Source organism: Staurois parvus, unplaced genomic scaffold (assembly GCF_062004578.1).
Source record: "Staurois parvus isolate SC_StPar_1 unplaced genomic scaffold, SC_StPar_1.0 ptg000264l, whole genome shotgun sequence".
Classification (NCBI taxonomy): Eukaryota; Metazoa; Chordata; class Amphibia; order Anura; family Ranidae; genus Staurois; species Staurois parvus.
In genome coordinates, this window is record NW_028318060.1 from 9,389,852 (window position 1) to 9,411,472 (window position 21,621).

The 21,621-nt window shown below is 43.8% G+C and overlaps 1 protein-coding gene across 1 annotated transcript; it reads right to left on the reverse strand.

Moving 5' to 3' along the window:
- Positions 1 to 4,683: 4,683 nt before the first annotated feature.
- EEF1A1 (eukaryotic translation elongation factor 1 alpha 1) lies at positions 4,684 to 11,600 on the reverse strand. Its single transcript, XM_089681381.1, has 8 exons — positions 11,449 to 11,600; positions 10,260 to 10,433; positions 6,704 to 6,883; positions 6,203 to 6,499; positions 5,971 to 6,121; positions 5,625 to 5,881; positions 5,304 to 5,538; positions 4,684 to 5,088 (listed from the first exon to the last, which is right to left on the reverse strand). Exons 2-8 carry the CDS (start codon positions 10,401 to 10,403, stop codon positions 4,964 to 4,966), a joined length of 1,389 nt encoding a protein of 462 aa, XP_089537507.1. The 5' UTR covers positions 10,404 to 10,433; positions 11,449 to 11,600; the 3' UTR covers positions 4,684 to 4,963.
- Positions 11,601 to 21,621: the final 10,021 nt, after the last annotated feature.

Sequence of the window (21,621 nt, forward strand, 5' to 3'; positions counted from 1 at the left end):
ACAATGCCCAGCCTCATGTGGCAAGAGTAGGATGAAGGAATTGATACCACTGAATGGCCCCCACACTCGCCTAACCTAAATCCAATAGAACACCTCGGGGATATCATGTTTCGGTCCATCCGACACCGACAGGTTGCACCTCAGACTGTCCAGCTCTGGTAGGAAATACCCCAGGACACCATCCATCGTCTCATTAGGAGCATGCCCCGACGTTGCATACAAGCACGTGGGGGCCATACAAACTATTGAGTACCATTCTGAGTTGCTGCAATAACATTTCAGCAAAATGGACTAGATTACTGAATGATTTTTTCATTTATCACCCAGTCCATATCAGTATAGATATCCAGCATATTTGTCCCTGTTGAGATCTGATGTTTTAAGTGTTCCTTTTTTTTATTGAGCAGTGTACTTCAGAGCAAAGTGTAGGTGCATGTCTCATCAGTGTTATTCTGAACATGCTCCTTTGCACATTTAATGCCAGAGAAAGGGGCCATGCAACATTCCCTTACCTCATTCACACCACATCCCAGCAGCCATTTAAGTAGGCTTTATCAGTCACATGACTGGGAGCCTGTGTTGCTGGCACCTGATCAGAAGCTGTGACTGAAAGCCCTTAGGGACAGCTTGGTCAGTGTGCTGGGAACACACTTGGCCCACAATCTCAAACTGCTATGGATGCATATGTGCAGCAGCTGGTTGTTATACGCGTTATTCTGCCTATACATTACTTTTTTTTTTTTTTTTTCATTCAACCAGTAGGTTGAATAGAAAATAATGACACAAGGTGGATGGGGGAATCACTCACACTATGCTATTGTATTCTGATGGTGGGGAACCATCAGCACTGATCATTTGGGAAAACCCCAACAGCTACTTGTACAGATGATGATTGGTAGATTGATTTCTGTACAACCAGCCTCCCTTCCCCCCATATATGGATTGAAATTCATCTGGTCCCTACTGAACCTTTACGTGGTCAGCAGTACATTATTGCCCTACTTTCAGTCTTGTACATTTGTACAGGCCCTTCCCTGTACTGAATTTGATTACTCTGTCACTTCACATTGTGAGCTTCTTGAGGTGCATTAGAAGCTGCAAGTCAGGATCAACTTCTTTTGCTGGATGATGTCCAGCATCATCTTAACACTTTCTACCCCAGCCTTACTGTACTTGGGTCTATCCCTTTCATTCATTGGATTTCAGTTCTTTCAACCTGAAGGCTTACCCAAGGCTGTCGGCATGCAAACCCCCACGCCTTCTGCCTGACATCTTCCAATCAAGGCATTTTGATATGTGCATAACTGCTCTCAAGCGCCAGCCCAATGATTGAAATGGGGCTTGGGGCTCATGAAATAGTGAGACAGGGTGTTGTGATGGTTTCAAGGAAGCTATGTACAGCATTTTGCTAGCCCCTCCCCCTAGGCACAACTTGCTTGCATAGCAATAAAGCACAGAAACCCAGCGATGATGCCCTGGATATAAGGAAAGCAGGTTGTTTCAAAACTTAATTAGCAAATTTGTTAAGGAGGGATAATGGGGAAGGCAAAAATGTAAGATTAAACTTCAGCTAAGGATGTAGCTGCATATTTATGTATAGGTGTAACCTAACAACTGGAGAACAGATAGGGATTAAAAAAAAATTCTTCCCAAAGAAATTAAAACTGATTTTAAACAAAAACCGCTGGCAGGCAGAGCTTTTATAACAAGAGACCCTGGTGGTATCTTTGGTCATAAAGGCTTCTCCCTGCCAGTCAGTGATAATATAGCCTGAGCCACGCATGCGCAGCTCATTTACTTCAATGTTATGTGCCATGATGAAGCGACTGTGTGTGGGAGTGACATCACCACAGCATGGCTATCCAAACAGTTAAACAGAGCCAACCCGCAGAGAACATTGAGAGAAGTGCCAAAAGGGATGACAGTGCTATGCATACCAGCACATTATGGCACAAACCTCCTGGGGGCCTAAAGAAAAAAAAAAAAAAAAAAAAAAAAAAAAAAAAAAAAAGTGTTTAATTCCATTTTAAACCACTTAGGGCAGAGGGCCACACGTAGCCCATTAAAATTACCAGTTCGACTTGTATTCCTTAAAACACATTTAACAAATGTAATATTGTAGTTTACCCGTCTTAGGATGTGGTGGCTGTATTAGGTTTTTTTTGCCCTAACCGTGACCCTGCCTTTAACACCTAGTGTGACAAGGCTCACTCACCACACTATGGAGAATAGCATGGTCATAAAACAGGCCTACACCCTCCCCCTTTAACAGATATTGTTTCTGTAATACTGAATTCTTGGATACTAGTCTACTGAGTGCATTCACAGGTAGAGATCAAGGAAACGTACTATGCATTCCTTCATGGTAATGGAGCTCCAAAACTCACATGGATTTTCACAACCAACACACTTACAATAGTTAGTACGTTCCCTCTCTGTCTGGGATGACTTGCAAGAACTATAAACCTTTTACTCCAAGGAATTCCCATTTTCAGAACTGCTCAATGGGGAGGGGAAAATACATGTGCTGCTATGGCTTGTAGAAGTTAGTTGCTTCAACTGAACTGGTTCTACTCAAGCAGGTGGCCAACTTTCTATGATTATGCAATGACTTGAATAAACACCTTCACAAATATGTGCAGCTACAGGAAGATTACAGTATGTAATGAGCCAAGCCTACATGGCAGCATATCAATGACAAATAAAAGCAAGGTAATTAACCCCACTATGACAACACAGGGTGGTTGTCCTTAACACCCGGCCACCTATATGCCCTACTGTGGCATTCTTGGGCACACACCATCGGTGGCCCCAGATCTGTGATGCTGCTCATATAACTGGCTCCTGATTACATTAACACTATGTAGCCAATCAAAGCTGCATGATAAAAAAGGAGAGCCTCCCCCCACCGACATAAACCCATGACCATGCGTGCTTAGGTCTCATACCATCCAAGCTTTCCAAGGAAAAGAGCTTGCCATAGCTGCCCAAAATCAAAAAGGGAACTGGTGTACATGGGCGCTAGAGGCAACTGATGTCAGTACATCTGCCCCACAAGATCACAGAATGTGATGCCATCCATCTCCCCTCAACCTTGGTACATTCTACCCAGATAACTAATACATGTGTAAGTAGTGTGCAGTCTTGGGAGGAATTCAGTCAAATCATTTGTGTTGTGAAAGATCTAGTACCATAGGTATGCTGCCATAAAGCAAGAGCAGCAGGCACCATCATTTGTGAGCGCTTTCAAATTAGCAAGTGGGCTGTGCTACCAGCAAATATGCTCAATGTAATCATGGTTTCAGTACACAACATCATTCAGCTTATTAGGCAAGGCATCATACACATGTATGCATTTTTAGAAGTTACATAAGATGCATATTTGCAGTGGTTTTCTGGCAGCTTAAGGCTACGGATTAACACAGATATGCATTTTATGCACTTTCAAGTTGTGTGCTGTAAGTGCAGTTAAATGATGGCGTTTGTGTCATTTAGCCCTTGTTCACACCGCTGTGACTTCAGATGCAACATGTGATTTATAAATCGCACCTGAAGTCACATATAATGCATTCCTATGACACGGTCTTAATAGGTGCAATTTTCACTTCAGTGAAATTTAACTCTCATCACTTCAGTGTCATTTACCTTTACAGTCTGAGAGTTAAATTGCAATGAAGTTGAAGTGAGACCAAACAAAAACAAAAAAACACTTTGAAATGTTGTTCTCTGTGAACCAGGGCTAAATGATGATTTTCTAGAATGTATTTTAATGCATTAGGCTAGATCCAACCAAGCTTAAATCAGGTCCCACTTGCCCCCTTCCAATACCATTAACTACCCTGTAGAAGGAAGATGCCTATGCACAACTACTGTCAGGGAGCTCTGCTCCAGTCATGTGATCCCAGACAGCCAGCTTCAGGGGAAAGGAGAGACTGCCGACAAGCTGGAATTCCTGGGCTGTGACGTAATCCATAAGCTTATTATGGGACATCCATTTTCAGCTGTCCCTCTCCCATGACATTGGCCACTGGGAGCCAAAACCTGACTGGAGAGCTCCAAGTATGACCATCTTCCTTCTACAGGACAGTTAGAATAGGAGGGGGGCAGGAGCAGTTTTAAGCTCAGTTAAATCTAGCCTGAAATTCTTCACTTCAAGTTTTAGGCACCATGGGCTCAAGCAATCATTTAACATCTGAAATCACAATACTAAAAACTGTTGCATAACACAGAAGACCTGAAGTCCACACCAAGGGGAAAAAAAAAAAAAAAAAAAAAAAAAAAAAAGACCCAAACCAGACAATACTTTTAAAAGGAGCATCGCCATCTTACAACAAATGTAGGCCAAGTTATCTGTACCTAGTTTTGTTTGATAGTTGGAACCCGATAGATTTTCTGCAGTGCACGTCTGATTTCCCTTCATATTGTCCTGGGAACCTTTTTACCAGGTGGAAGTGGGATTTTTTTTTTCCTTTTTCAAACAGTAAAATCAGACAGTTCTAAACTTTCCAAACTTCTATAATATGGTACTAGTGGCACCATGGAACACTTCTGTGTAATCCAGAGGCCACACTTTTTGAAGAAGTCTTTTAAAAAGAAATCTCTGACCATGTTAACCCCCATGTCCACAACCTGACAGAATATATATAGAACTAGATTTTATTTGCAAGTACAAGCCAAAACACGTCTCATTAACTTTGTTTAATGGTCTCAAAAAATTTGGTGACAGGTTTTTGGTCAAGTTGTTCCCACTTAAAAATTACTGATTTAAAAACACTAATAACTTAAAACTGCCACAAACAAATGGTCCACAAAATATTCCTTTCCTTCTGAAGCTTTTACGATGCATTGTTATCATTAACCAGTCTTTTACTATTAAACTTAAATGGCCAATTGAGACAAACAGTTCTGAGACCGATCTTCCACCGCTGGTTAAGACTGAGGTGGTGCTGGATTGTTGAAATATTCATTTGGCTTTTTGAGCCTTCTGAGCAGACTTTGTGACTTTGCCAGCACCTGCTGCCTTCTTTTCGACAGCCTTGATGACACCAACAGCAACAGTCTGCCTCATGTCACGCACAGCGAAGCGACCTAGGAAAGAAAAGATTTTGTTTAATTGCATGCAGACGTCTAGATAACATTTTCCCCCACTTATACTAGCAAAAAGTTCTGAAATTGCAAGGTCTTCCAAAGCCTTTACCTGTTAGGACACACAAAGCCACCCTTGAACGCAAAACCACAAGAGCATAAATAAGCAAACCCTAGGTTCTAAACAGCTGCTATACTAACAAATATTGTTTACTCACCAAGGGGAGGATAGTCAGAGAAGCTCTCCACACACATGGGCTTGCCAGGGACCATGTCAACGATGGCAGCATCACCAGATTTCAGGGACTTGGGGTTTTCTTCCAGTTTCTTACCAGAACGACGGTCGATCTTCTCCTTCAGCTCAGCAAATTTGCAGGCAATGTGAGCAGTATGGCAATCCAGCACAGGCGCATAGCCAGCACTGATCTGTCCTGGGTGGTTCAGGATAATGACCTGAAGTAAATGGGGAAAGGTTTAGCATTTTAACACTTAAAAGTTACCATCTCCTGAACCTTCAAAATTCTAGCTGCCCTACATACCTGTGCAGTGAATATACCAGCTTCCATAGGTGGGTCATTCTTGCTATCACCAGCAACGTTACCACGACGGATATCCTTAACGGAAACGTTCTTTACGTTGAAACCAACATTGTCACCGGGCATAGCCTCGCTCAAAGCTTCATGGTGCATTTCCACAGACTTTACTTCAGTTGTTACATTGACTGGAGCAAAGGTAACCACCATACCTGGCTTCAGGATACCAGTTTCAACACGGCCAACTGGTACTGTACCAATACCTGCAAAGAACAGTTTACACTTAGCAATTGAAAATGTGTCATTATATAAGCACAGACAATCATGATTGACTTAAGACATGAAAACATACCACCAATCTTGTACACATCCTGCAGAGGCAGACGAAGAGGCTTGTCAGTGGGGCGGCTAGGTGGCAGAATGCAGTCAAGAGCTTCCAGCAGAGTGGTTCCACTGCCTTTTCCCTCTTTGCGGGTGATGCTCCATCCCTTGAACCATGGCATCTACACAGGAACAAAGGATTATCAGACAGAGGTTCCAAGAACAAAGTTAAAAACAAATACACTCTCCGTGAGGAAACTTACATTGGCACTGGGTTCAAGCATGTTGTCACCATTCCAACCAGAGATGGGTACAAAGGCAACAGTATCGGGATTGTAACCAATTTTCTTGATGTAAGTGCTGACTTCCTTTACAATTTCCTCGTATCTCTTCTGGCTGTATGGTGGCTCAGTGGAATCCATTTTGTTAACACCAACAATAAGCTGCTTCACGCCCAGAGTGTAGGCCAGAAGAGCATGTTCACGAGTTTGTCCATTCTTTGAGATACCAGCCTCAAACTCACCAACACCGGCAGCAACAATAAGCACAGCGCAGTCAGCCTATGAAAAATAGAAAGTGGCATGTGGTAAATACTTCTGTTACCATCCAGTAGCTTACCATTACAAGTCCTATACATGACATACACAGAAAAATCTTTAATTCAGTGGTTGCAGCTGCACACAAAATCATGTGCTAAAGAGTGAACAGTACTGAGCCAATATGAAAACATCTGAAAAGTAGGATGTATGAAGAGGACGATTTACCTGAGAAGTACCAGTGATCATGTTCTTGATGAAGTCTCTGTGGCCAGGGGCATCAATAATGGTGACATAGTACCTGCTGGTCTCAAATTTCCACAGGGAAATGTCAATGGTAATACCACGTTCACGCTCAGCCTTCAGTTTGTCCAAGACCCAAGCGTATTTGAAGGAACCCTTTCCCATCTGTTGAAGAGAGAGGACCACGATTACTTTACCATACAGTGTCTTCATTCACAATATATTTTAGCACTGACAAGACAGCTACCAGTGTATCTTGGCATAACATGTGCTACATTTTTCTTAGTCATCGCTTTCACCATCAACCTAGTTAGGATCAAATTATACAGCTGGCAGTCAAGCCAGACACTAGTATAATCTGTCTATGCTAAGGTTTGCAGACTGAAAGGCGTGTTCAGGTTTTAAAGCACATACATCATCTTATTACATGGACCTTCAGAAGTAGACAGACTATGATCATTTATATTTCTCCATACACCATAAGAGCAAACATCTGATACATTATTAAGCTGCAATTGAGGGATTACTCTAAGGAGCAAAAACTGCCTCCAGATGTTCAAAAAGCCTACTACTTAGTTAGCATATTACCAGTCATGACAGTCTATATACAACATTGTACCACTTCTGACAATACAATAAAGGAGGGGTCTCCAAACATTCTAAACAAAGGGCAATTTAACTGCTTCAGATTTTAAGTGGGGCCGAACTGTAGCCAGTGGGAGTAGTAAATGTTACAGCATCAGTGAAAGTAAATCTCCCATCTTTGGTGTTAGAGGAAATATTAGTGCCTCATCATGGATGTCAGTGGGAGCAATAGTGCCCCATCAGCACTAGGGTCATTAGTTCAAATGCCAGTCTCAGCACGACCAGCATAGAGTTTGCATGTTCTCCTTGTGCCTGCATGGGTTTCCTCTGGGTACTCTGGTTTCCTCTCACACTCCAAAGACATGCTGGTAGGTTAACTGGCTCCGGTCTAAATTATCCCTAATATGTATGAAAGGGAGTTAGGGACCCAAGATAGTAAGCGCCTTGAGGGTTAGGGATGGATGTGAATGTACAAAATGTATGTGTGTGTAAAGCGATGCGTAAACTGATGGCACCATATAAGTACCTGTAATAAAATAACCATGGATGTCAGTATAAAGACTAGTGCCCCATCATGGATGTCAGTAGAAAGAATAATGCCCCATTGTTGGCATCAGTGGAAAAAAAAATGGAGCCCCAATTGTCAATGTCAGTGCAAGAATGATTTTCCCAGTGGAAGGAATAGTGTCCCAGTACAGGAATGATTTGCCCAGTGGAAGGAATAGTGTCCCAGTGGAAGGAATGATTTGCCCAATGGAAAGAATAGTGTCCCAGTACATGAATTATTGCCCAGTGGAAGGAATAGTGAGTGTCCCAGTGGAAGGAATAGTGTCCCAGTGGAAGGAATGATTTGCCCAGTGGCAGGAATAGTGTCCCATTACAGGAATGATTTGCCCAGTGGCAGGAATAGTGTCCCATTACAGGAATGATTTGCCCAGTGGCAGGAATAGTGTCCCAGTGAAAGGAATGATTTGCCCAGTGGCAGGAATAGTGTCCCAGTGGAAGGAATGATTTGCCCAGTGGCAGGAATAGTGTCCCAGTGGAAGGAATGATTTGCCCAGTGGCAGGAATAGTGTCCCAGTGGAAGGAATGATTTGCCCAGTGGCAGGAATAGTGTCCCAGTGGAAGGAATGATTTGCCCAATGGCAGGAATAGTGTCCCAGTGGAAGGAATGATTTGCCCAATGGAAAGAATAGTGTCCCAGTACATGAATTATTGCCCAGTGGAAGGAATAGTGAGTGTCCCAGTGGAAGGAATAGTGTCCCAGTGGAAGGAATGATTTGCCCAGTGGCAGGAATAGTGTCCCATTACAGGAATGATTTGCCCAGTGGCAGGAATAGTGTCCCATTACAGGAATGATTTGCCCAGTGGCAGGAATAGTGTCCCAGTGAAAGGAATGATTTGCCCAGTGGCAGGAATAGTGTCCCAGTGGAAGGAATGATTTGCCCAGTGGCAGGAATAGTGTCCCAGTGGAAGGAATGATTTGCCCAGTGGCAGGAATAGTGTCCCAGTGGCAGGAATGATTTGCCCAGTGGCAGGAATAGTGTCCCAGTGGAAGGAATGATTTGCCCAATGGCAGGAATAGTGTCCCAGTGGAAGGAATGATTTGTCCAGTGGCAGGAATAGTGTCCCAGTGGAAGGAATGATTTGCCCAGTGGCAGGAATAGTGTCCCAGTGGCAGGAATGATTTGCCCAATGGCAGGAATAGTGTCCCAGTGGAAGGAATGGTTTGCCCAGTGGCAGGAATAGTGTCCCAGTGGAAGGAATGATTTGCCCAGTGGCAGGAATAGTGTCCCAGTGGAAGGAATGATTTGCCCAGTGGCAGGAATAGTGTCCCAGTGGCAGGAATAGTGTCCCAGTGGCAGGAATGATTTGCCCAATGGCAGGAATAGTGTCCCAGTGGAAGGAATGGTTTGCCCAGTGGCAGGAATAGTGTCCCAGTGGAAGGAATGATTTGCCCAGTGGCAGGAATAGTGTCCCAGTGGAAGGAATGATTTGCCCAGTGGCAGGAATAGTGTCCCAGTGGCAGGAATAGTGTCCCAGTGGCAGGAATGATTTGCCCAATGGCAGGAATAGTGTCCCAGTGGAAGGAATGGTTTGCCCAGTGGCAGGAATAGTGTCCCAGTGGAAGGAATGATTTGCCCAGTGGCAGGAATAGTGTCCCAGTGGAAGGAATGATTTGCCCAGTGGCAGGAATAGTGTCCCATTACAGGGAATGATTTGCCCAGTGGCAGGAATAGTGTCCCATTACAGGGAATGATTTGCCCAGTGGCAGGAATAGTGTCCCATTACAGGGAATGATTTGCCCAGTGGCAGGAATAGTGTCCCATTACAGGGAATGATTTGCCCAGTGGCAGGAATAGTGTCCCATTACAGGGAATGATTTGCCCAGTGGCAGGAATAGTGTCCCATTACAGGGAATGATTTGCCCAGTGGCAGGAATAGTGTCCCATTACAGGAATGATTTGCCCAGTGGCAGGAATAGTGTCCCAGTGGAAGGAATGATTTGCCCAGTGGCAGGAATAGTGTCCCAGTACAGGAATGATTGCCCAGTAGAAGGAATAGTGTCCCAGTACATGAATTATTGCCCAGTGGAACAGTGTCCCAGTACATGAATTATTGCCCAGTGGAAGGAACAGTGGCCCAATACAGGAATTATTGCCCAGTGGAAGGAACAGTGGCCCAATACAGGAATTATTGCCCAGTGGAAGGAACAGTGGCCCAGTACAGGAATTATTGCCCAGTGGAAGGAATAGTGGCCCAAGGGCCACAGTTTGGAGCACATTGCTATAATGAATACTATATGCTCAGTATACAAGGCTAACACCAGGATGAGGATACATGAAAAAGTGAGATGATTGCACCCAATGCAGTTAAACAAGGCTGAAAATTCCTTATTCTTGTATCCCAGTATTGAGAACATCAAGCATTTAATTAACAAATCAAAGATATTCACCTCGGCAGCTTCCTTCTCGAATTTTTCGATGGTACGTTTGTCGATCCCACCACATTTGTAGATGAGATGTCCGGTTGTTGTGGACTTGCCAGAATCTACGTGTCCAATGACGACGATGTTGATGTGTGTCTTTTCCTTTCCCATTGTGGAGTTTTAGATGTTGGCGATGGACACCTTTATTAAAAAAAAGAAAAGAGAAGATGAGTCCTCGGTCTCTGGACAGATGCTACATACAGCTGAGTCATGGAGCGGCAGTGAAGTAGGTAATGATTGATCGGGTTAGTTATGTGGGTAGGGCACCCAATGCATTATGCAATGGCAAGCAATCTCCGGAGACTTAAAAAAAAAAAAATTGGGGAAAAAAAAAAAAAAAAAGTCCAGAATAAGTGTAGAGTATTGTCGGCAGAGCCGGTCACAGAGCTCACACTCCCCCCCCCCTGTGCCCCATGTGATAGGGCCGCTCTTTTGTCTTCTGAGTGGTGACTCATCCGCCTCCATCCTCCATCTTGTGGAAGTGGAAAGTCCGATCAGCCGACTGGGAGCACAGCGGCCATCTTTACATTGTACACACAGGCTCCGCTGGAAGCTGCACAGTGGCCGAGCAGCCGGCTTCTGGTCATCAGAACAATGAGATGCAGATGGCAGGGCCCCCGAGGCAGGGGATCACTCCGTCACATGGCAGAGGGTGTGCCTCCTCCATTACACGGGAGAAAACACATTATCGGCCAACACACATTGGAATATCTCCTCTAGAGGACAGAGAGCCATCAACACCCTCAGATCACACTACACCCAGTGTACAGAGGCCACATCCATCCCCGATCACACATCATATGGTAGGAACACAAAGCCGCCCAACCGGCACCATCACCACACAGCCTGCTGCCCACACCCGCCACAAAACAAGAAAATACACCCGGCCGGCCCTAGAGGAGCCCTCACCACAGCAGGCCAGGGGGTGTGTGTGCCCGGATGGCACTCCTTCAACAGGATGCCGAGCGGATTGTAAGTAGGCCTCAGGCCGGCATATCCGCCCAGCCCACCTCCACACCGTGCTCTACATCCCACACGCGACAAAAAAAAGTCCACATAGAAGGCATAATATCCATTCGCTGCATTGGCAATCCCAGTACCGGACAGTCCTTTCATCCATCCGTGGCCGGCCCGGTCCTCCATTCTGTACACCTACCTTATAAATTCGCCGCAGACCCGGTGAGGAAGAGGCTGAAGTCGGCGGGCGCTGGCCTTATATACTCGGCAGGGCGGGTCCAGGCAGTGACGTCGGAATACCCAGCATTCCTCAGGAGGAGGAGGGGTGTGGTGCCTCCTCCGGTGGCGGAGGGAGGGGAGGAGGAAGCTGGGAATAGAGGGTGTTTAGGCTGTAGGCCGGGGGACGTGTGACACGTGTATGTGAGCAGAGTGTTCGGTGCTCTACAAGCCGGGAATTGGCGCCATGCCGGGCCCGAGTAATGACCGGCTTCCGCTATGTATGGGCGCCTACGGAGTTTGCCGGGCGTGTGTCCTTCGAACCGGCTGTTCACATGCACTGCCCGCCGTGTGAGGAGCCTGCTCCCAAAAATGGCTGACCTCAGGCCTTTCACCGGCGGCCCTGCCTGGCTGCAGCCACGTGTAGTGGAACCTCGGGCACATGGGAGGACACACCACATGGCTGACTACAGGCCGCACTACACCAATCAGCTGCCAGCACTGACCTAAAGGATAATTAATGGCAACTCTTCTTTATAGGTTTCATACACAGTAAGAAATGGGGCTTGTAATTCTAAAAGGGGAATTGATTGAAACTGGAGCAGCTGTGCTTGGTAACCAATCCGCTTCCATCATTTATTTTCAAAGTGTAACTGAATTTATTGGTTGCCAATTATGGCAGCTCCATATTCTAGCTTCTCAGCTTTCATACATTCCCCCTAAAACATGCTTTAGGGACAGGTCACACTACAAAAAACGCTCTCTAGATGCATTCCAGATATGTTTTTGCTTACAGTTCCAGGATGGTTCTGTGCAGAACAAGTGCAGCATGTTCTACTTTTTTTTCTGCAGTGGAAACTGACTGCACTGGTGTGAACCAGGCCCATTGTAATACATGGAGAACACTGCATGCATTTTTGATGCAGGAAAAAAATGCACTTGACTGCATCAGCTGTGTGTGTTTGTATGCTTAGACACACACGTGAATGAGGCCTAAGGGCTACTTAAGCCTCATTCACGTGTGTGTGTGTGTATCTAAGCATACAAACCAAATAGGATGGACAGGGGTTCCTTCCATCTGTGTGCAGGTAGTGTATTGGGACACAGCTACTGCTCCCATGTGGGTGTATGCAGGTACGTGTCTTTCAGCTCACACTGTTTGGGGATACACCCACGCAGATGTCAAATTGGGGGCTTTGGCTGTGTCCATTCAGCTGCTGCATCCCAGTTCACATTAACAGGACTGCCTGCCTGCAGATGTATGGAATACTTGTGAATCCTATGCTGGCAAAACCTCACACAGGTGTGTTTAAAGTGGAAAGAAAGGAAAATCCTAACTAACCCTAAAAGCAGCCATATATGGGTCAAATTCCGAAAATCTTTTCTAGGAACTTATGTTCAAGTTTCACACCATTAGTGGGCCACATCAACAGCTGATTTTCAAACGACCATCAAATTTGAGTGATTGGGCATGTTGGAGATTTTTTGAAAAAATGCACTTCTGGTACCAAATTGTTTGAGGTGATTGTAGCCGTATTAGTGCATTTGTGACAAACAATTGAGTACTGTCTGTGATACTTTTTTTATTTGCACTAACATACAATTTTGAGGACAAGCTTTCGGGGTATTTCCCCTTCTTCAAAGTCCAAGCAGTACTGTACAAATCACAAAGTTTCAGCAGAATGTTAGAAGAGATGAAGAAGAAAAAAAAAAGAGGGTAGAGATAAGATACAGCCAAAGCGAGGGGGGAGGGTGTAGTATTCTCCCCCCCCTCCCTCACTTTGGCTGTATCTTATCTTGCCTCCTCTTTTTTTTTTTTTTTTCTTCATCTCTTCTAACATTCTGTTGAAACTTTGTGATTTGTACAGTACTGTTTGGATTTTGAAGAAGGGGACATACCCCGAAAGCTTGTCCTCAAAATTGTATGTTAGTGCAAATAAAAAAAGTATCACAGACAGTACTCAATTGTTTCTGATACCAAAGAAATTTTTATTGATTAGATCAACAGAGCATGGGAACGTAAGCAATACATAGTTAACCATTTGCCGCCCGCCCTATGGCCGAATGGCGGCCGGCAAATGTCATCAGCGTTTTGGGTGGACGCCATATGGCGTCCTCCCACACATGCGCAGATTACGCTCCTGCAGAGCTGCGCAGCGGCGCGATCTGTCATCGGCCGTGTACTTCTGAGTATCGGCCCCCGTTGCCGGTACCATGTGACCTGCTGTGACCAATCACAGCATGTCACATGACAGTTGTATACAATGGATGGCTTCATTCATGCCATCCATTGTATACTAGTGTCTAGCTGTGAATGGTCACAGCTAATCACATGCACATGTCATGTGATTAGCTGTGGCCAAATCACAGCTAAGCACAAAAAAAAAAAACCCTGAATGAATCGATGTCATTCAGGTAAATGCTTGCTTATAGCAAAGTAATTCTTTGCTATAAGCAAATTGTGTTTAAAAAAAAAAAATACTGATCACTTCCCCAAAGTAGTACAATGTTACTATGGTCATAGTGAAATCTGAAAACAAAATTTAAAAAAAAATATTTTTTTTTTTCATACTGTCACCAGTCAGTGTTCCTGATCACCGCCATGCCAGTTATATGATGACGCTGTACTGCACTGGTGACAGTATGTAAAACAAAATTGTGAATTTTTTTTTTAATTTCTTCATTTTATGAAAAATTATGACAAAACTTCAAAAAACTCGCCATGCCTGTTATGAAATACATCGGACTGTCTACTTTGCAAAAAGTGGTCATTTGGGGGATATCTGTACTGTTCTGACATTCCTGGACCTCAAGAAATTAGATTGGCTGTCAGTACTTCAGGATTGATCAATATTCAGATCTATACCATAGTTTGTGAACTCTATAACTTTCCTACAAACTAAATAATAAATACCAATTTAGGTTATTTTCACCAAAGACATGTAGCAGAATACATCTCGGCCTAAATTTATGAAGAACAATTATTTATTTGCAAACTTTTATAACAGAAACAAAGAAAAATGTGTTTTTTTTTTCCTAATTTTTGGTCTTGTTTTGTTAATTTAGCAAAAAAGAAAAACCCCAGCGGTGATTAAATACCACAGAAAGAAAGCTCTAGTTGTGTGAAGAAAATGATAAAATTTTAGTTTGGGTACAATGTTGTATGACCGCGCAATTGTCATTCAAAGTGTGAGAGCGCTGAAACCTGAAAACTGGCCTGGGCAGGAAGGGGGTAAAATTGCCCGGTATTGAATTGGTTAAACAGTTCAAAAGAAAACAAAGTACAGATTCTTAACAACAAATATCCACACCGGGGTCCACGTAACAGAGAGCAGCTTAATGTTTGGTCATCTAGAGCAGTGGTTGCCAATCTGTGGCCCTTTGCTTTCCTTTATCTGGCTAGTACTATTCCTCCCACTGCCCCCAACAAGGAGGCATGATTTCTTCCACTGGTACCAACTATGAGGCATTTTTCCTTCTACTGACACCATTGATGGGGCACAATTCCTTCCACTGATATAAACAATTAGGTACTATTCCTCCCAACTAATACCGAGGATGGGGTGCTATACCTCCAACTAATACCAAGGATGAGGCACTATTCCTTCCTCTGACACCAATTATTGGGCATTATTCACCCCCCTGACACCAATGATGGGGCACTATTCCTCCCACTAATCCCAATAGTGGGGCACTGGTTCTAGTAATACCAATGATGGGATTCCTCCCAGTAATACGAATGATGGGGCACTATTCCTCCTAGTTATACCAATGATGAGGCACTGTTCCTCCCACTGATACCAATGATGGGGCACTATTCCTCCCACTCATATCGATGGGGCACTGTTCCTCCCACTGATACCAATGATGGGGCACTGTTCCCACTGATATCAATGATGGGGCACTGTTCCCACTGATATCAATGATAGGGCACTATTCCTCCTACTGATACCAATGATGGGGCACTATTCCTCCCACTGATACCAATGATGAGGCATTGTTCCTCCCACTGATGTCAATGATGGGGCACTGTTCCACTCATATCAATGATGGGGCACTGTTCCACTCATACCAATGATGGGGCACTGTTCCTCCCACTCATACCAATGATGGGGCACTGTTCCTCCCACTCATACCAATGATGGGGCACTGTTCCTCCCACTCATACCAATGATGGGGCACTGTTCCTCCCACTGATACCAATGATGGGGCATTATTCTTCCCACTGATACCAATGATGGGACAATATGCCTCCCACTAATACCATTCATGGGGCTCTGTTCCTCCAACTAATACCAATGACGGGACACTATTCCTTCCACTGACTACAATCACTATTTCATTTTTTTTACTGGGACATTTTCTACTCCCACTGGGCACTCCAGCCCTCCTAAAGTCTGAAGGACAGCAAACCAGCCCTTTGTTTAGAACGTTTGGAGACCCCTGCTCTGGAGTAAGAACTTGAAGATACACCCAGCTCATGACCAGAAGTATAGGAAAAATCTGGTAGCCTACAGTAAGTATCCACTGTAGAGTCATAGAACCTGATCTCTGGGATGTCTCCCATCATTGGCTCACCCCAGGGAGAAAAAAAAAATGGGTGAGAGTCAATTCTATAATCTTAAGAAAGGAATTAAGAAGAAAGGGGGAGCGTGATGTTTAACGATACCAAACAGTGGCCGCAAGGGTCCTAGTACTAAAACCAGTCGAGAGAAACAGAAAATGAAAAATAGCAAGAGAAAAGTGAGGGAAGATGGGAAAAGAGAGATCCCATTGTCTCAGAAGGAAACAAAAAGGTGAAGGAGAGGAAGAGGTAGAGGGATATAGACTAGGAGAAGAAGAGTTCACCAAGGAGGTATGCAAGAGCACGTCGATTCCACAAAGGGGGGTAGGGGGAGCGTTACACTGTAGATTAGAGATTGGTCAATCTCGTGAAAAACGAATGATTTTCTAATCAACGATGGAAGAATCGTGCAAGAAATGCCATTGAAAAAGAAAGCATGAGCAGTGACCTGGAAAGAAAACAAAATTCTTTTCTGTAGCAACAGGAGGTCAAATGAAAAAGTTGGTCGAATTTTGAAATCAATGGTGGCACCATCGGATTACAAAACATACAAAATTTCTGATTTTCTAAAGAAAATTTGGTCAAAATTCTACCCATGTATGGCCTGCATTAGGACCTATTTACACTTGGGCATGTTGAATCATGGGCAGTCACCACGATTCTGCCCATCATTTCGAAACACTAAATAAAATATATCACACAACAGCGTGTTCAGGTGCCATTCATTTTAATGACACCTAAAAGCATTCTGCTGCATGATAGATTGTGCTGCAATTGCGGCAAAATGCATTGCATGAAGTGTGTCACCCAAAAGAAGCTCCTGATTCTGCTGATGATTCAAAATGCCCAAGTGTGAATCGGGCCTAAACCTACTCTCAGCCTAATCTATCTAGCCCTGTAAAGAAAAAAGTTGCTATACTTACGTTCTGTAGCTGCTCTGGTTAGGTCTCCAGCAGTGCAGGTGACAGCTGACAACGGCTGGGGAATGACATTACCCATAGAGTTACTGCAGGGCTTCCATTGTCGGCTGTCTCCTACACACTGAAGCCACCGCTGACCATTCAGTGTGGGACCGGAGCGGCTACAGAACTGGTAAGTATAGTGATTTTTTTTTCTTTACAGGCTTAGAATGTGACTGAGAGTAGGTTTAGAGTTAGTTAGGATTTGCCTTTACTTCCACTTCAAGGCTCCATTCCCACTTGTGCGACTCCACAGTCACATGATTTCATTGTGTGACTTTGATCTGTCATTACACTCCTTGGACCTAAGTTGCATCAAATGTCACATCAAATTAGTGCAGGCACCTTTTCAAAATCACTGTGACTTTAAAGTGGTAGTAAACCCCCCAAAAAAACCCAAAATAATGGGCCCCCTGAAGGTTTAAGTTATAATGTACTAGTAGGCACTGCATATTAATATATGACAGACTTGCCTGTACATGAAGCCCTTCAGCTCCGTGCTGTCACATCTGCCCGGCCTTGCTGTCTTCGCCCTGCCTTCCTTCCTTCCAGGTTTGTGGGCACCAGCAGTATCAATGGCCAGAGCCATGATGGTGTCACTCCTGTGCATGCACGGAGCCCTCGGATGTGACACGAGCTCGGAAAGTCCGGCATGCTGTGCTGTCCCTTCAGAACGCATGTGCTGGTGACATCACCAGGTGCATGCTATGTGAATATCTCCTGTGGTGCAAGTTTAGGAGATATTCACTGTACCTACATGTAAGCCTTATTGTAGGCCGAGCTGTAGGAACAACTTACAAAATGGACTTTACTTCCACTTTAAGTTGCATGGATCAAAATGAAAAGAATGGGCTGCGATTTAGTCATGTCTAATGTTGCATGACAAGTCAGATCAAAATGAAAAGAATGGGCTGCGATTTAGTCATGTCTAACGTTGCATGACAAGTCACGGATCAAAATGAAAAGAATGGGCTGCGATTTTAGTCATGTCTAATGTTGCATGACAAGTCACGGATCAAAATGAAAAGAATGGGCTGCGATTTAGTCATGTCTAACGTTGCATGACAAATCACGGATCAAAATGAAAAGAATGGGCTGCGATTTTAGTCATGCCCAACGTTGGATGACAAGTCGCACAATGTGAATGGAGCCTTAGTATACTGGCTTGAACAAGGCCTTGGGCTGGCCATACATGGGTCGATTTTCGAACGATTTTTATTTCGAAAACTGGACTTAAGAATAATCGGCCGATTTTTGCTCTGTTAGTGCAGCAATGGCACCGGCCGATTTTCGTGTTTCCTCCCCATTTTCTTTATCAGGCCTGCTGGAAAATTTGTGAAAAACATCCGATTTTCGAAATCATTGGTGGCACCATCGGATTATAGAACAAAAGATGTTTTTGATTTTCGAAAAAATCATTCGGAATTTGACCCATGTGTAGCCTGCTTTCGTTTTATTGCTGTCTATCCCTGCTAGGGAAATTCACCTCACTCTGTCCTGTGACCATAATAATTGGGATTGAAGGTGAGAAAAAATGTGCATCCCCTTCAAAGCTGTGTGCAGGCAGCTCACAGAACAGGATGCAGGTGATCTGAATGCAGACACCGGAGTTGAGTTACTAAAACTGGAGAGTGCAAAATCTGGTGCAACTGTGCATAGAAACCAATCAGCTTCCAGGTTTAAGCCCCCGGTCACATTGGGTGTGACTTTGCATGCGATTAGCATGCCCGGTGACTTGCAAATCGTATGCCAAGTCGCACCCTATTGTCCGCTATTAACTGAACAAGCTGAAGTTAGAAGCTGATTGGCTCTCATGCACAGCTGCACCAGTTGTGCACTTTCCAGTTCCATTAACCCCACTGTGCGTTTGGATCCATGCACCTGCATGTCAAATTTGACATGACTGTGACATGTACAGCCACTGCGTGTGCATCCGCTTTTATGGGCTGCCCTCACACAGCTCTGGGATTGATGCAGAAGCTGCAAATTGAGGCTCAGCACAGAGGATAGAGCTCATCTCTCTCTGAAGGAGCCCTAAAGGCAAAACCTCAAGGGCAAGAACTTATCCTAATGGCACACACATGGCAAGACAGATAAAAACCTGACGGACCATAAGCCTCCTTTTCTGTATCCAAAATCAAAAAACAAAGTTTTTACCTTTTAGTTCTGTTTTATTTATCCACTACTGCTGTCAGCCTTTGGATTTTATGCTGGCTTCAGAATGAACCTTTCATAAACCATTTTGAAATATGCAAATATAGTTGTGAAAGAGTATTTGTCAGTGATTGTGTCACACCTTGGGTTTTCTGTTGCTTGTTTGTGTGCACACAGATAAATGATGATGGCTACAGACAACTCAGTGCTTGGAGCTTTGTCCCTGACACATTGCGTAACAGGGAAGACTTCCATGTTTTGATTTTGTTCAGGTGACACTATCACTTTTCATTCTGTTTTCACAGTAATCTTACAAGGTGAGCTGCAGGCAATGTTTAACCACTTGCCCTCTGGAGGATTTACCCCCCTTCCTGACCGGGCCATTTTTTGTGATACGTCGCTGCGTTACTTTAACTGACAATTGCACAGTAATGCAACGCTGCACCCAAATGAAATTTGTGTCCCCTTTTTTTCCACACAAATGTAGCTTTCTTTCAGTAGTATTTGATCTCCTGTGCATGTTTTTTTTTGTGCTATAAACAAAAAAAGACTGACAATTTCAAGAAAAAACAATATTTTTGACTTATTGCTAATAAACATGTGCAGTAAAAAAATTAAGAAAATCAAATTTCGTCATAAATTTATGTCCCAATACAGGTAAATTAATTGGTTTACGTGAAAGTTATAGCGTCTTCAAATATATATATATATATATATATATACACACACACACACATATACATACATACTGGAATTTTATATATACACTAGAATTTTTTTTTTATACTAGTAATGGCGGTGATCAGCGACTTATAGCGGGACTGCCGCAGGCATTCTGACACTGGAGGAACTGAGTAACTGTCACTGACATCCCCAGTGATACCAATACAGTGATCAGTGCTAATAAAAAAAAAACACTGACACTGTACTAATAGCACTGGGCAGGAAGGGGTTAACATCTGGCGTGATCAAAGGGTTAACTGTGTGCTGTGTTTTTTTACTTTGTAAGATCATTGCTTTGTACGGCTCTGCTATGCATGGATCATATTCACATTTATGCATTTTTTAGAAAGGATCAGGGACTTCTTTTCCCTCAACAGTTTGTATTTTTAGTCCAATACACTTCAATGGAACTTCATATAAAACGCAAGTTAGTTATTAGTTATAGGTACTTATATAGCGCCGTCAAATTACACAGCGCTTTACATATATATTGTACATTCAGATTAGTCCCTCAAGGGGTGTACAATCTAAGGCAAGTACTGGGTTTTTGATGCGTTTTGCATTTTTAACCACTTGCCCTCCAGAGGATTTACCCCCCTTCCTGACCAGGCCATTTTTTTGCAATATGGCGCTGTGTTACTTTAACTGACAATTGCGCAGTCATGCAACGTTGCACCCATATGACATTTATGTCCTTTTTTCCCACAAATGGAGCTTTCTTTCGGTGGTATTTGATAGCTTCTGCGTTTTTTAAATTTTTTGCGCTATAAACAAAAAAAGACTGACAATCTTGAGAAAAAAAACATTTTTTTTAACTTTTTGCTATAAAGCATGTCCAGAAATTTACTTTTTTTTAAAATAAAATTTCGTCATAAATTTAGGCCAAAATGTATTCTGCTACATGTCTTTGCTAAAATAAAATCCCAATACGTGTGAATTAATAGGTTTACGTGAAAGTTATACTGTCTACAAATGGCTGTATATATACTGGAATTTTTAAAAAAATCTTTTTTATACTAGTAATGGGGGTGATCAGCGACTTATAGCGGGACTGCGGCGGGCATTCTGACATTAACTGCCACTGACATCCCCAGTGACACTAATACAGTGATCAGTGCTAATAAAAACAACTGACACTGTACGAATGACACTGGGAAGAAAGTGTTAACATCTGGGTTGATCAAAGGGTTAACTCTGCACTGTGTGTTTTTTACTATGTGCTGTGCTGTGCTTTACTATGTTAGCACGCTGCTTTGTATGGCTCAGCGTGATGGAGCTGATGGGAAAGATCTGTATTGTTTACATACCGATTGAGGCGGACTGACCATTTGGAAACTCGGGCACTGCCCAAGGGCCCAGTGTCAGTAGGGGGCCCCATGAGATGCCCCTGGTACCTTTTTCTTAGGCTTTTTTGAGTTTGGGCAAGGACACAGGGGCCCCATGATCCCCTATTGCCCGGGGGCCCCATGGGTTGTCAGTCTGCCCCTGCATACAGACCTCTATCCCATCAGTGATACTCGGTGGTCACCGGCTGCCGATGGGAAATTACCAGCCGGGACCTGGTGTTCGACAGTGGAAGCTGCCAATGGTGGCGCAGGTAGGGCGCACGCCCCCTACCCAGAAATACAAAATCACGTATATATACATTATTTTGCGCAGCCCTGTTGCTCTGTAGCAGTAGTTCTGCTATAGGGCGGTCGAGAAGCAGTTAGTCTGCCCAGCATAAAGTTTGCAAAAAAAATAAAAATGCAAAACG

Coding starts and splice junctions, on each gene's coding strand:
- EEF1A1 (XM_089681381.1), bottom strand. CDS start 10,403: ATGGGAAAGGAAAAGACACACATCAACATCGTCGTCATTGGACACGTA. Junction 6,884..10,259: donor TCGAGAAGGAAGCTGCCGAG/GTGAATATCTTT, acceptor TCTCTTCAACAG/ATGGGAAAGGGTTCCTTCAA. Junction 5,089..5,303: donor CTCTGACTATCCTCCCCTTG/GTGAGTAAACAA, acceptor TTTCTTTCCTAG/GTCGCTTCGCTGTGCGTGAC.